This window comes from Enhydra lutris, unplaced genomic scaffold (assembly GCF_002288905.1).
Source record: "Enhydra lutris kenyoni isolate GAN:26980312 unplaced genomic scaffold, ASM228890v2 scaffoldscaffold11, whole genome shotgun sequence".
NCBI lineage: Eukaryota > Metazoa > Chordata > Mammalia > Carnivora > Mustelidae > Enhydra > Enhydra lutris.
Genome location: NW_019154095.1, coordinates 2,994,911 through 3,008,915, shown reverse-complemented (window position 1 = coordinate 3,008,915; position 14,005 = coordinate 2,994,911). Strand labels below are relative to the sequence as shown.

The 14,005-nt window shown below is 41.0% G+C and overlaps 1 protein-coding gene across 1 annotated transcript in view; it reads left to right on the top strand.

The window, feature by feature from the left end:
* The window catches only part of LOC111144434 (CUB and Sushi multiple domains 1), a 1,720,260-nt gene that overhangs the window by 1,339,800 nt on the left and 366,455 nt on the right, over window positions 1-14,005 (top strand). The window contains exons 15-16 of the mRNA XM_022498737.1: window positions 2,560-2,698; window positions 5,885-6,072. Of these exons, the coding sequence (XP_022354445.1) occupies window positions 2,560-2,698; window positions 5,885-6,072 (327 nt within the window). The remainder of the gene's footprint in view (window positions 1-2,559; window positions 2,699-5,884; window positions 6,073-14,005) is intronic.

Sequence of the window (14,005 nt, the reverse complement as noted above, 5' to 3'; positions counted from 1 at the left end):
ATACAATATCAAGTAGTTCATCCATGCAAATACTCAATGAATCAAGGAGTTTGCGTCCTACAGACCTGGCTCACTTCCTTCACTTTGTGAATTTGAGTGTCACTGGTGCTGTCCACCGGGTCTTCTGAGTCTTCTCCAAGCAGGATGGCGTTTCTTGGCCCCCTTGGGTTTGAGGAAACTGTTTCAGGTTCTGGCCAGTTAGGAATGAGTGGAAGTGATATATTCAACTTATGAACCTACGTTTGATTGTCTCCCGCAAGACTAGTTCAAGAAAGGAGCCCCTGGGGCACCAGGCTGCCTCAGTGCGTGGAGTGTGAGACTCTGGATCTTGGGGCCGTGGGTTCGAGCCCCACGTTGGGTGGAAAGAGTACTTAAAAATAAAATCTTACAAAAGATTCCTCTCTGTGTGATGAGAGAGGGTCGTTTCTCACACAGGCTACATATCCAAGAAAAAGGAAGGAGCCCTCTCATCACAGTTAGCACAGTCGTGGAGTTGTTCCTACACCATGATGTAATCTAAGCTGGCTGATAACGGCAAACCTGACTTTGTCACTGAATACTTTTTTGTTTAATTCTGTTGACTGAGAATATAACAATTAAAACATCCATTTCATCAGGATAAAGTGATACAAATTCTAACACACACGAAATTACAAAGTGATATGTAAAAGACAAGATATTAATAAATAATAGTGATGTGTGACAGTGCTGGCACATTTCAAGAAATATAACAACTCAAATTTTTTAAAAACCTTTACTGAAATGAAGGAAATATACAGGTTTGTATTTAGGTGGGAAGTAGGGCTTATAAAAATAAGGCAATTCACACAGATTTAGAAAGGTCTCATATAGCAGATTTAACAAAATAAATCTATATTTGCTATAGGTCTTTCTTATATAGTATCATTGAATAGTAAAACATGAAATAAGTAAGATTGTTTAATTTTGCTTATGTCATATTCTAAAAAACATTTGCTACAGCATGTCAGAAATGTAGGAATAAAGGCTAAAATATAAATAACTTATACAATGATTATAAAAATAATTATAAAATGGGAATAAATTAATAAATAAAATTCCTAAAGTCAATTATTAAAAATTAGTTGTTTTAAGATTATGATTGCATAAAGTAGTGAATGTTTTCTTCAAGAACTCAAGGTCATAAAAATGACTCTGATTTCCTGTTATGTCTAACTCTAGACATAATGCCCACCTATCACAGCTGATTTAGAAAAGAAACTGTATCAAGAAAAGCATGATCTGCCCAGTGGCCATTTGTGTTCTCCCCCATTAACATATTTTTGAAATTCTACCTCCCCTTTACTTGGAACAATTTTTTAAATAAAATTTAGAATATGCTTTATTATAATTTTGTATCCTGCTTTACATAATGTAATGTTGTAATTGCAAAAGTTACTCATAGTAACAAAATCTCGGAACATTATTTCAAATGTATTAGTGCCATTCCAATATGTAGTCATAAACTTTGCATAAATTTTTACTTTTTCCTTTTATTATTCCATTATAAATGAAGCCACCGTGATTACCTTTATAGATTTCTCTGTCAGATGTTTTTCTCCAGGAACAAAACCTGGTTGAAATCGTGTACAGTTTCTCAGCATTTTAAGGCATTATGGGTATATCTCCATAAAAGGCATTTTTTTTTCAAAAATGATTTTTTTTAACTCGGGACATTTGTATGTTTTATTTCTTATCTATGGATTTACAGATTTGATTACAAAGATGGCAAAGAACTTTGAGAAGGAAAATCTGAAAAAATATGTGGCTGGGCAAAAACTTGTGGAATATATGTCACTACTTAAAAATTCCTATAGCTTACACAGAAATGCAAAACCCATTTTCCTGAGCACCAAGCACATACCTTCCTGAAACTTCTTTTCTTCATTATAATCATGGATTATTCAAATGGACTGATGCAGATTAATTCTATTGAATTCGGAAGTTTTGTTTTGTTCTGTAACATTCCCTAATCATTTAGTTTGATGTAGGTGGCAAGTCATGTTAATAAAACAGACACCATGTAGAGTGAACAAGCAGAACACACATCACTGAAATGTATCTGCCCATGCACACACACACACTGACACACACATGCACACCGACACACACACACACACACACACACACACACACACACACACCCCACAGGGTATTTCCATTCCGATGTGAAGCAATTTGTTTGCTTGTCAGTAGATGTTTGTGGAATCACAAACACATATGCAATATGGATATCAGGGGTGTGCTCTCACGAATCCGTTGTGACAGTTGGATGTGACAGTTCACGGGGGTCATTCATCTCGCACTTACACCCTGACCTTTTTGGGTCATAGGAGCTTTGCTGTGGGTTGATGATGGATGTCGGATGAGGGATAGATGTGCTCTGCTTTCAATAAATGCTGTTTACGTGAGAGTACGTTTAGCATGAATACTTGAAAACCTGAAGTCCATGAAGACAAGTGCATTCCTGCGGTCACGGGCGCTGCCCGGGGCGTCCCCGTGCACTTGGTGGGACCTGCTGACACCTGCACTCTCTTTCAGCGCCATGTGGTGGACACCTGACAGCTTCCAGCGGACTCATTTTGCCTCCCGGATGGCCAGGGTACTATAAAGATTCTTTAAATTGTGAATGGATCATTGAAGCAAAACCAGGACATTCCATCAAAATAACTTTTGATAGGTAAGAAAAAGATGTTCCCTTTCTTAACTCGGACCTGATGACTCATGCATGTCCAATGTGTTTACTTAAGTGGATCATGAGGCTTAGAAATAGGATGAAATCTGGTTGGTTTCCCCAAAGGAGTTCACTTCAAAAGAAACAGGTGTTTGGTTGATAATGTTTCATTCTTCTTGAACTTTACCCTCTATGGCTGCAGCTAAGTCCTCTCCAAAGGCTTGGTCAGAGAGTGGCAGTCCCAGATCATTATTCCTCAGAGCTCGCAAATACTGGCCTTCATATCCAGCTCTGGGTTTTGGACCTGTGGCTAAAATACAGTCTGATTGCAAATGGAAGCCTGTGGTGTCCCTGAGGTGCCTTTTGGAAGAGCCCAGGAAAATGTTTTCTTGCTCTAGTGATGTTTTGGTTGCAGAACTCACACCTGTGAGTGACAGATTAGTGACCTGTGAGTGGTTCTATCCCCGGAGTGGTGTGGCTTCGCTATTTGATAATGCATCCGATAATCATTTTTTTTAAAGATTTTATTTATTTATCTGAAAGACAGTGAGAGAGCACAAGCGGGGGAGTGGGAGAGTGAGAAGCAGGCTTCCCGCTGAGCAGGGAGCCTGATGCAAGACTTGATCCCAGACCCCAGGATCATGACCTGAGCCGAAGGCGGACGCTTAACCAGCTGAGCCACCCAGGTGCCCCATGAATTCAATAATATTAAAAAATAATCATGCAATTTGAATTATCCATAATAAAATGTGTTTCCATTTGTCTCTGCAACAAACTCACCTTGATGATTAACAGCCAGAAAGGTTTTCAGAAAGATACCTGCTTTAAAATAGAAGGAGACATATTTGTTTAGTTTTTCAGCTTAATCTCTGAACAATTTTAAGCTTCCTCTAACAATGAACTTCTTGACTAAAAGAGTTTGGGTTTTAATATTCAGGATATTATAATGTCTCAAGGCAGATTAACACTGTTATATTGTTTTGTTTGTTTTCCACTAATTTTCTATTAATAATAATATATACAGGAAGATTTTTAGTGGGAATCACATTATCATTTAGCACTATTTGTATTTGAAGTTATTGTTCATTTTATTACGTCTGGTAACATAATAATCTCCAGTAGGATAATCTCCCAGAAGAAAATTAAAATTGTGGCTTATGTATCCATTATACTGGAGAATGGATCCTTGCATATAAACTTAATCATTGAGGAAAAAATTAACTCTGTAATATTACATTGGGTTCCTTATTAATTTTCATAACTTTCTGGTATTGAGAGGGGGAAGAGAAAGCCCTTCCTGATTCCTGGCATCACATCAAGTGTAAATCATTAGTAAAACTTGTGACTTTACAGCCTGGTTTGGTACAAGTGTTGAGCACACTGTTTTCTGTTCACACTCCTGAACAGAGACATACAATTTTTCTCTACCTTTAGGGATTAGGGAACTATGATACTTTGCTGAATTCCATCTGTAAGAGCCAGTATTTCTGACATTTTTAGGCATTTGTGATTGTTACACTACTCCAAAGATTTCTGTCTCCAGCAGAGGGCTGACATCCTAATAAAGCATGTGTTTGTAAATATAACTGTAAGAGACCCTACTGATGTTATTGTTGTACAAAGTGCATCGAGTTGCCAAATAGTGGGAAACACGTGGAGCGCCCTCTCCCAGGCTCCCCTGGGAATCTTCCCGCTGTCGCGAGGGGCACTCTCTGAGTCCTCACTGTTGCTCCAGAAAGAAGATGTGAAAACTGTAGCACAGATTTTTCAAGTGAGATTTAGTTCATGCTTATCCAGACCTCTTAAATCTAAGCTCAGATCACTGAGAAACCACAGGGTCTGTAGAGGACATTTTAGAAAGGTAAAAGAGGAAAACCTGCCCCATTGGACCCCCAAAGCCGAGCCCGTGGTCAGGGGAAGTGACCGGTTTTTCCAGTTCTCTGTGGAAGATCCGGGCCGCAGGGCCATCCCAAGTTCATTGCAAGAATATGGCGTCATCATGCATTTGCTCTCAGAGGAGTCTACGCGATCTGAGAACCAGGGCAGAGCCCGGCGCTTTGTGCACCTGTCTTGTGGTTACAAGCCGTGTGGCTAGGGATCCTGTGTGCCCTCGCTCTTCCTCTCTGTCAGCATTATTGGATGAAGAGGATGGGGGATGACTACCCAGCCTTCCACAGAGTCTTAGTCTGAAAGTCACCGAGTGAATCAGGGGTTCCCTGGGCATAAGCTGCTCCCTGAGAGCACAGCCGGACCCTCGGAAACCGGGTTAGCTCTTGGAGGATGAGCTGGGCCCATTTAGACAAATATCTCAGTTCCTGGAATGGTGTCTTCGTTGCTTCAAAGAGGACCCAAGTGGCTGCGACTGGGTATAAATATAACATCAGGCCAGATTCTCTGGAAGCATAGCATCCTTCTCGAAGAGAAGTTGAGCACTTTCTGGAAGCTGTTCCCATCATTGAAGTAGCATTTCTTTTCTGAAGCAGGAATGTGCTGATTCTTCTTCCAGGGGCCACAAAGAGTTAATGCAGCTTTAAAAGACACAGGATTTTTTTTTTTCCTGAAAAGTATTTAAAATATTGCCATGTATTTTGAATTACTCTCCTCCTTTAGGAGATTATGTTTCTTCATGTGCACATTTCAGGATATGCATGATCAAGCTGAATGGAGGATCATGACACAGATTTTGGAAATGTGTAATGATTGTTCACTAATTGGTGTTTTTTAGTTTAATTCCCCCCTCCCTTCCTTCCCTTTCCTTCCCTTTCCTTTCCTTTCCTTTCCTTTCCTTTCCTTTCTTTTCCTTCCTTGTTTCGTCCCTCCCTCCCTCCCTTCCTCTTTCCTTCCTTCCTTCTTTCTTCCTTCCTTCCTTTTTTCCTTCTTTACTTTGTCTCTCTAAACACTAACCTGGTTCACAGTATTTTTATTTTAGAGCTAAAGACTGCAGTCTTTTGAGTTTGGGATGTTGCATGACTCAGTATTCAGTACTAGGGTAGGGTTTAGGCTGCACCTTTTCTTCTGGAAAAACTGATGCTTCAATATCATTTGTGCCCAGGTGTTTTTTAAGTTTGTAAAACTCTAAATCTTTTATTTATAGTGATACACATCAGTTTGCAATTAATGAATGAAGATATCTGGGGAATGTCTATAAGTTAATGCAGCTTTACTTTTCTGACTGGATACAAATCTCCACAGATTTCAGACAGAAGTCAACTATGACACTCTGGAGGTCCGAGACGGGCCCGCCAACTCGTCCCCACTGATCGGAGAGTACCATGGCACACAAGCTCCCCAGTTCCTGATCAGCACGGGGCACTTCATGTACCTGCTGTTCACCACTGACAACAGCCGCTCCAGCGTGGGCTTCCTCATTCACTATGAGAGTAAGTCAGAAGGACACGCTGGCCATCACTGGTCTGCGTTCCAGATGCACGTCTGGGTCCCGGGCATGCACCTGACCATCACTGCCTCTGTCAGCACCGCATCATCATAAGCACTTTTTCTTATTAATAAGAGAGCATCTTGTGGGTTTTTACTTTAAAACTCCAAAAAAGTATGTGTTTATTACAAAATTAAATAATTAAATAGTGTGTTCATTCACTACAAGATGTAATGATAAACTTCTACCATGAGAAATAGAGCTCCTGGCCAGAGAGGCTATCACTACAATTGTATCTCCTGAACAACAACGGCTTAGGGGGATTCTTTGCTGGAAAAATATGGTTAGGGCCAACGTGGTTCTTATCTGTTGGTTTCTTCACATGAGCATGTGTCCCTGGGGAAAGGGACATGGAATGTAGACAGCAGCTGGACCTCATGAAATGACATGTGACTATTGCTTTGAAAAAGTGTGAACAAGAGTTAAAATGATTATTAGAAACAATTAAAACAATTGCTAAAATATAACTGGGAAGGGTATCCTGCCCAATGTGAAATGCTTACATTTCTGTTTCCATACATACACATTTGTCTTAACATTAGCTTCTGAAATTAGAAGATCAGGTCGCTATATTTTATGATTTTATAATTTTTTTTTTATTATGTTAGTCACCACACAGTACCTCATTAGTTTCCGATGCAGTGTTCCATGATTCATTGTTTGTGTATAACACCCAGTGCTCCATGTAATCCGTGCCCTCCTTAATGCCCATCACTGGGCCAACCTATCCCCCACCCACTCCCCTCTAAAATCCTCAGTTTGTTTCCCAGGAGGCCATAGTCTCTCATGGTTCATCCTCCCCCTCTGATTTACCCACCTTCATTTTCCCCTTCTTTCTTCTAATGTCCTCCATGCTATTCCTTATGTTCCACAAATAAGTGAACCTATATAATTGTCTTTTTCTGTTTGACTTATTTCACTCAGCATAATCTCCTCCAATTCCATCCATGTTGATGCACATATTGAGTATTCATCCTTTCTGATGGCTGCGTAATATTCCATTGTGTATATGGACCACATCTTCTTTATCCATTTGTTTGTTAAAGGGCATCTCAACTCTTTCCACAGTTTGGTAACTGTGGCCATTGCTACTATGAACATTGGGATACAGATGGCCCTTCTATTCACTACATCTGTATCTTTGGGGTAAATACCCAGTAGTGCAATTGCTGGGTCATAGGGAAGCTCTATTTTTAACTTTTTGAGGAATCTCCACACTGTTTTCGAAAGCAGCTGCACCAACTTGCATTCCCACCAACAGTGTAGGAGGGTTCCCCTTTCTCCACATCCTCTCCAACACTTGTTGTTTCTTGCCTTGTCAATTTTTGCCATTCTAACTGGTGTAAGGTGGTATCTCACTGTGGTTTTCATCTGAATTTCCCTGATGGCTAATGATGGTGAACATTTTTTCATGTGTCTGTTAGCCCTTTGTATGTCTTCTTTGAAGAAGTGTCTGTTCATGTTGTCTGCCCATTTTTTGACTAGATTATTTGTTTTTTGGGTGTTAAGTTTGAGAAGTTCTTTACAGACCAGCCCTTTATCTGTAATGTAATTTACAAATATCTTCTCCCATTCTGTGGTTTGTCTCTTTGTTTTGTTGGCTATTTCCTTTGCTATGCAGAAGCTTTTTATCTTGGTAAAGTCCCAGAAGTACATTTTTGCTTTTGTTTCCCTTGCTTTTGGAGACTTGTTTTGAAAGTTGGTGTGGCCGATGTCGAAGAGGTTACCACCTATGTTATCCTCTAGGATTCTGATAGATTCCTGCCTCATGTTGAGGTCTTTTATCCATTTCGAGTTTATCTTTGTGTATGGTGTAAGAGAATGGTCGAGTTTCATTCTTCTACACATAGCTGTCCAATATTCCCAACACCATTGATTGAAGAGACAGTCTTTTTTCCACTAGATATTCTTTCCTGCTTTATCAAAGATTATTTGACCATAGAGTTGAGGGTCCATCTCTGGGGTCTCTATTCTGTTTCACTGGTCTATGTGTCTGTTTTGTGCCAGTACCATCCTGTCTTGGTGATCACAGCTTTGTAATATAGCTTGAAATCACACAACATGATGCCCCCGGCTTTGTTTTTCTTTTTCAACATTTCTTTGGTGATTTGGGATCTTTTCTGGTTCCATACAAATTTTAGGATTGTTTGTTCCAGCACTTTGAATAATGCCATTGGTAATTTGATTGGGATGGCATTGAGGGTATAGATTGCTCTAGGTAGTATAGACATTTTAACAATGTTTATTCTTCTGATCCATGAGCATGGAATGCTCTTCCATCTTTTTGTGTCTTCTTCAATTTCTTTCATGAGTGTTCTGTAGTTCCTCGAGTACAGATCCTTTACCTCTTTGGTTAGGATTCTTCCCAGGCATCTTATGGTTCTTGGTGCTATAGTAAGTGGAATCGATTCTCTAATTTCCCTTTCTGTATTTTCGTTGTTAGTGTATAAGAAAGCAACTGATTTCTGTGCATTGATTTTGTATCCTGCCACAATACTGAATCGCTGTATGAGTTCTAGTAGTTTGGGGATGGAGTATTTTGGGTATTTTATAGTAATATGTCAGCAGATATACTGTTGGAATACAGCTGAGGGAGTTCACCATGGGAATGCATGTTTTACACTAGCCGATTAAAATAAACAAACCCAAGGCGCTTGGGTGGCTCCATTGGAGAAGCGTCTGCCTTGGATCAGGTCATGATCTCAGGGTTCTGGGATTGAGCCCTGCATCGGACTCCCTGATCAGTGGGGAGTCTGCTTCTTCCTCTCCCTCTGCCTGCTCCTGTACCATGCTCTTGCTCGCTCTCAATCAAATAAATAAGTTAATCAAATATTTTAAAAAAATGAAAATAAACACTATGCCCTCTGAAAATGCTTCATTTTCAGAGTAAAGTGAAAAAGATGGATGAATGCAGGCTAACACTGGATCTAAGGGAATAAAACCCTATTTTTCAAGATTTTTATGGTTGTTCTTTTTCACAGTCTTATTCTAAAGCAAAATGAAGTTTCAGTGTTATCTAAAAAAAAAATATATATATATATACACACACATATGTATATGTATATACACACACACACATACAATTTTACAAATGCTAATGAATGAGGTAATATCTAACGTGTTAGATGTTTAATTATATTTTTTTTCTTGCTTTCCCATCCAGTCATCACCCCCTTGCTACTCGTGCCGGCCTCTGCAAACCCCACCCAACAGCTCAGATCAATGACCTGCGATGTATATCTCTCTGATTCACTTGCTCATGTATGGGATTACATGCACACCTGTACCTGCATATACACGTATACAAGTCTATGTGTACTTCTTGATGAAAAAAGTCACATTACACTTGTTTGGATAGCAAGAAAATTGACTGTTCATGATATAATGATCAATTTCAAATTTAATTCAGTTAGTTTCACTTCAAATACATGCAACTTTTATTTCAAAGTAACATGTTTTTTAGACTCAGGATACAATTTAAGAACCAGAGACTTTCATATTTCATTCCTTTCTAATGTCCCTTCATGTCATTACTTTTCTTTGGAGTAGAGATATGTGCACGTTAAAACCATCTGGATCTGCAAAGCTTCTAAAGACCAATGACCAAAATACTTATTCCCTCTGGCACAGCCCAGTTCTTAAGTCTGGAGCTCCTTGGCCTTTGAAGACCCAGGTGGATGAAACCTAAGAGAGCAAGTATTTTCTAGTCCTGAGAAACCCTAGAACATTCTTCCCTTTCCTCTCCCTCATTTGTGTAGCCATAGATTAGTTTGCCTGTTTTTTCCAGAATTCTTTAAAAAAATGTGTCATAAGCCTACAGGCAGGTCGTGGAAGCTGACGACATTTGCTCGCCAAACTGGTTTAAACAAATGGGTTGTTCCTCCTCATTCTTTCTGGATTCGAAGAATAAAAGGAAGTCAGCTCACACATTCTTACTTAGCTTCTCATCCTTACTAACAGAATATCTTACACAGATAATTGGAACAATAATTGTTACAATGTTACATGAATGACTCTGTGACATTTCAGGATTCTTTTCATTTCTCCCGTATGTGACAGTAGACCTGAGCCTTAGCAAGGCGTGCGTCCATAGCCTGGAGTGAGCTCTCAGGCAACAGTCCTCATTGTCTTTTTTTGTTCAGGGTGTCAGTAAAAGAAGACGAAAGCAATCACAAGCTGGTGCCTTTGCAGTGGAGTGATAATTGTGTGGCTGTCGGACATTTCTGATCCCTTGAGGTCTAGAATCCCTTCCCCCTCATCCTTGACAGGAAGAACAGGAAACTAGCTCTGTAGTCCCTGAAGACCGCAGAGCCATCGCTGGTGGCTAGGATGGGTAAGGTCTCCATAGCATCCAAGTGTCCCACACTCTTGGAAGGGACACAGGTCTAAAGCCCCAGGCTGACTTTTACATTAGGAAGTCCTAATCGTCCTTTCAGAAGGCCCCCAGCATTTTTATGAATTCCTCTGTAGGGAAATATAGAAAGTATATGAGGAAAATATTACCTGGGAACACCACCCTGAAGCTTGACTTGTTATCACCTTGACTGATTTGTCAGTTATTCTGTATTTGGGGAGAAACAAGGAAATGTGCAAAAGCAGGATATGGCATTTTCGTCAGGAAATGAGTCTGGAAACGCCTGGAATCTGAGACCCAGCACCTGCCAGCTGGCCTTGCGCGTAACCCTTACCTGCCGGCTTGGGAATGGGACAGATGCCGAAGACCGGCTGGGACGTTCCGTGTTGCTGCAGCCGTCGGGGGATGGAGACCCGATGCCAGCTCAGGCGGTCGTCCTTGTTTAGAAAGCGTGCTCCAAGGTCGCTGTACCTTAGCAGTCACCCGGGAATCCTGGTAGAATGCAGGCTCCTATGTTCACCGTCCAGCCAGGGCTTCAGGACGCCTGTGCTGCAGGCAGAATTCTGGGTTTCTGTCACGTCCTCTCGGGGGTGGCATGAAGGTGGCAGTGGGTGCCCGACCCAGCCCAGGCAGGCCACGACAGGTGCAGCCCTGACTCAGGAGTTCCAGGGAGGAGGAGAACCTGTGGGCAGGATGGCGGAGAGGAGGCGCAGGGGACACTCGTGGAACAGAAGAGTAGAGAGCAGAGGGAGAAGCAGACAGACGGGAAGAGAACATAAAGAAGATGCACATTGCCAACCCTGTTAAAATGTGGACCGTTTCTAGTATTCCTTGACGAATTCTGTTCAGAAGCCAATATATTGGAAACACTACAAAACAATTGTGATTGCTCATCGAACACATTAAAAAAAAAAAAAGATTGTCCATGACGCAAATGATTTATATCACATTCTTTATGCCATTTGAAAGTAATAATATAGCTCATCCCCTTTTCATACTTTGTCCTAAATGTTGGGCACTGTATGCCTTCCTTGCTTTAATAAAAATTATTAACAGTACTACTCCATGCCCACATGGGCACATGAAAATCTACTTTACGCACATTATCTGTTGCAGAAGTAGCCACAGTCTCTTCAAGATCGAGTTCTTTCTGCGGCGGTGGCGTAAGGTGACTGGAGCTACTGTGAGCAGCGCTACTTTCCACTCCCCTTAAATTGTAAGGCATAAGGGCCGAAGTCATTTTTTCAATGTTTTCCTTAGAGCCTGCCTAGAATTGTAGCTCTGTTCTGTGGGCTGAGTCTTATGAATCCTTGATCTTATAAATACAGGGTCCAATTACAGCCTGTCCTTTGATTACTTTTCATAAGGAATATGATACAGTTCCTTTATGTAACAGTCATTGTATTATCCCCCCAGAGTAATCATGTGCTCACTCTGTGTGTTTGTAGAGCCTTGAAATGGATGTCTCAAGTATATGGATGTTTTCCACTTATTTTAGAGCATTTTTTGGGAAATGCTTTCAAAGGTATCTTTTAAAAACATTTCAAGAGAGAGGTGGGAGTCACTGCATGTAATTGTTTATATCCTGCTGTGCAATTCATGCACAGTGTAATTTTTAAAACTTGGAGTGACACAGAAGTATGTTTTCTGGAGTGTAAGTGTGTGAGTGTGTGTGTGCACGTGCAGATTCGTTTCTGAGATTTAATGATATTTCTTGAGATCAAAAAGGAAAGCTGATTGGGATGTAGTGGGTATGGATGCCATGCCACTGGGAAGTCAGCCACGCTGTGGGCATGGGCACGCACGCCCACGTGAGCGAGGGAGAGAGCTGGCTGGGGCTGAGCTGTGAGTCCCAGGGGACGTTTGAACATGACCGAGTCACTTAAGTTCTCGGCTTGTTTCCTGCTCTGTAAAATGGGATTGTAACTGCTAGTTCACACCCTGCAAAGGCTGTGGAAAGTGACCATCATTGGGAGATGAAAGATACTCAGACTATCTATCCCCTTCCTGGGACGAGAACTCGCATTAAAACAGGCAGTTAAGCAGAACTTTGCTTATATCAAATGTACATTAATATAATCTGTGCCTGGAAGGCTTCAAAGTCACCAGCTTCTCTTACTCACGGAGAGCAAGTTTATTCAGTCACATCTTTGGGGCCAAAGGACGGGAGTGGATTTACATAGCCAGTGTCAAAAAATGCGTCGTCCCATTAAGTTCCAAGGACAGAATAGCCGGGAGGAATCCGCCTGGATCCAAAGCTTCAGCCAAATCCCTGGATGCCAGCTCCTCTTTCTGTCATCCGTGCTGGACACGAGGAGGGGGATTGCTGGAGGCAATGCCTTGGGGCACTCTTGCTTCAAAGTACTTTGCACTTTTCCTTCAACGTAAATTGGCAGCTGTCCTTACAGACTGGTCTTAGTTCATTTTGGAGGTCTGGTCCTCGCGGGCCGTGACACCTGCTTGGCCCTGCAGTCTCCCTGCTGCCATCTTGTTTTGAAATCCTTGCATATGGTGCGTTTCCAGAGAAATAGACATCAGATCTGTCACAGTTCTCCCACTCGACTGTTATCCTCACACGTACCCTCCATTCTAATATGTTTTAATGCAAAGGAATAGGGTAACTGTACATTCTACAACCTAATATTTCTGTCCATTGTTTTGTAAGAATGAATGAGCGAATGATGGAATAATGTTTTGACTTCAACATGGTATTTATGTCTTAGTTCCGTTTTACGTGTCCGGAACTCCGTGTTTCTATTTGTATGCTTTGGTTTCCTCAGATGTTTTTTCTCTATTTTTCCCTACACATTTGTGTGGGAAAAAGTGTGCTTACAATTTATGAATATTATTATGAATATTGTTCATTAATACATCATTCTCACGTCACATGAAATAATCGTCCCTATTTATTTTGTCTGCTGCTGTGAGCTTATTGTTTAGTGGTGACTGGGAACCGTCGGACAAAGTGGAATAATGTCGTGAAGGGTCTGTCAGGGATGTGGGGACCACTCCATTTCTTAGACAAAGCTTCTTTTGAAGGAATTCTTTTGTTAATCCATCTTCTTTTGCTAATTCTTATGTACCCATTGTAAACAGGGCATATATCCAGTATAACTGCTGACGTGTGATGGAAGAGGTCATAAACATTACCTTAGAATATGAATGTGTGTGTAGTGAGAGAGGAAGAGAGGGGAGCAGAGCAGGTGAGGGTCCTGGGACAAATGACGCCCACCTTGTTTTTGACAGAACTGCATCTGATGCAGGAAAGGAAAGCATGTACGCCTTTGCTGCCATGCTTTGCAAGAAGTCATGGCCATTACACTCTGCTGTTTAGGCAGTTAAGAACACGTTAGTTCTTAGGGAATTAGAGTATTTAAGAAAAAGTTCTTGAGAAAGTAGTGCTACATACGTATATTTTTTCCACTTTGCTTTTTCTCGTCATTGTTTTATTTTTTCCTTTGGAAATCTTCACTGCGACGGTCTTCCATTTTTTTACCCATTGTAACCAAACTCTGGGGTTAAG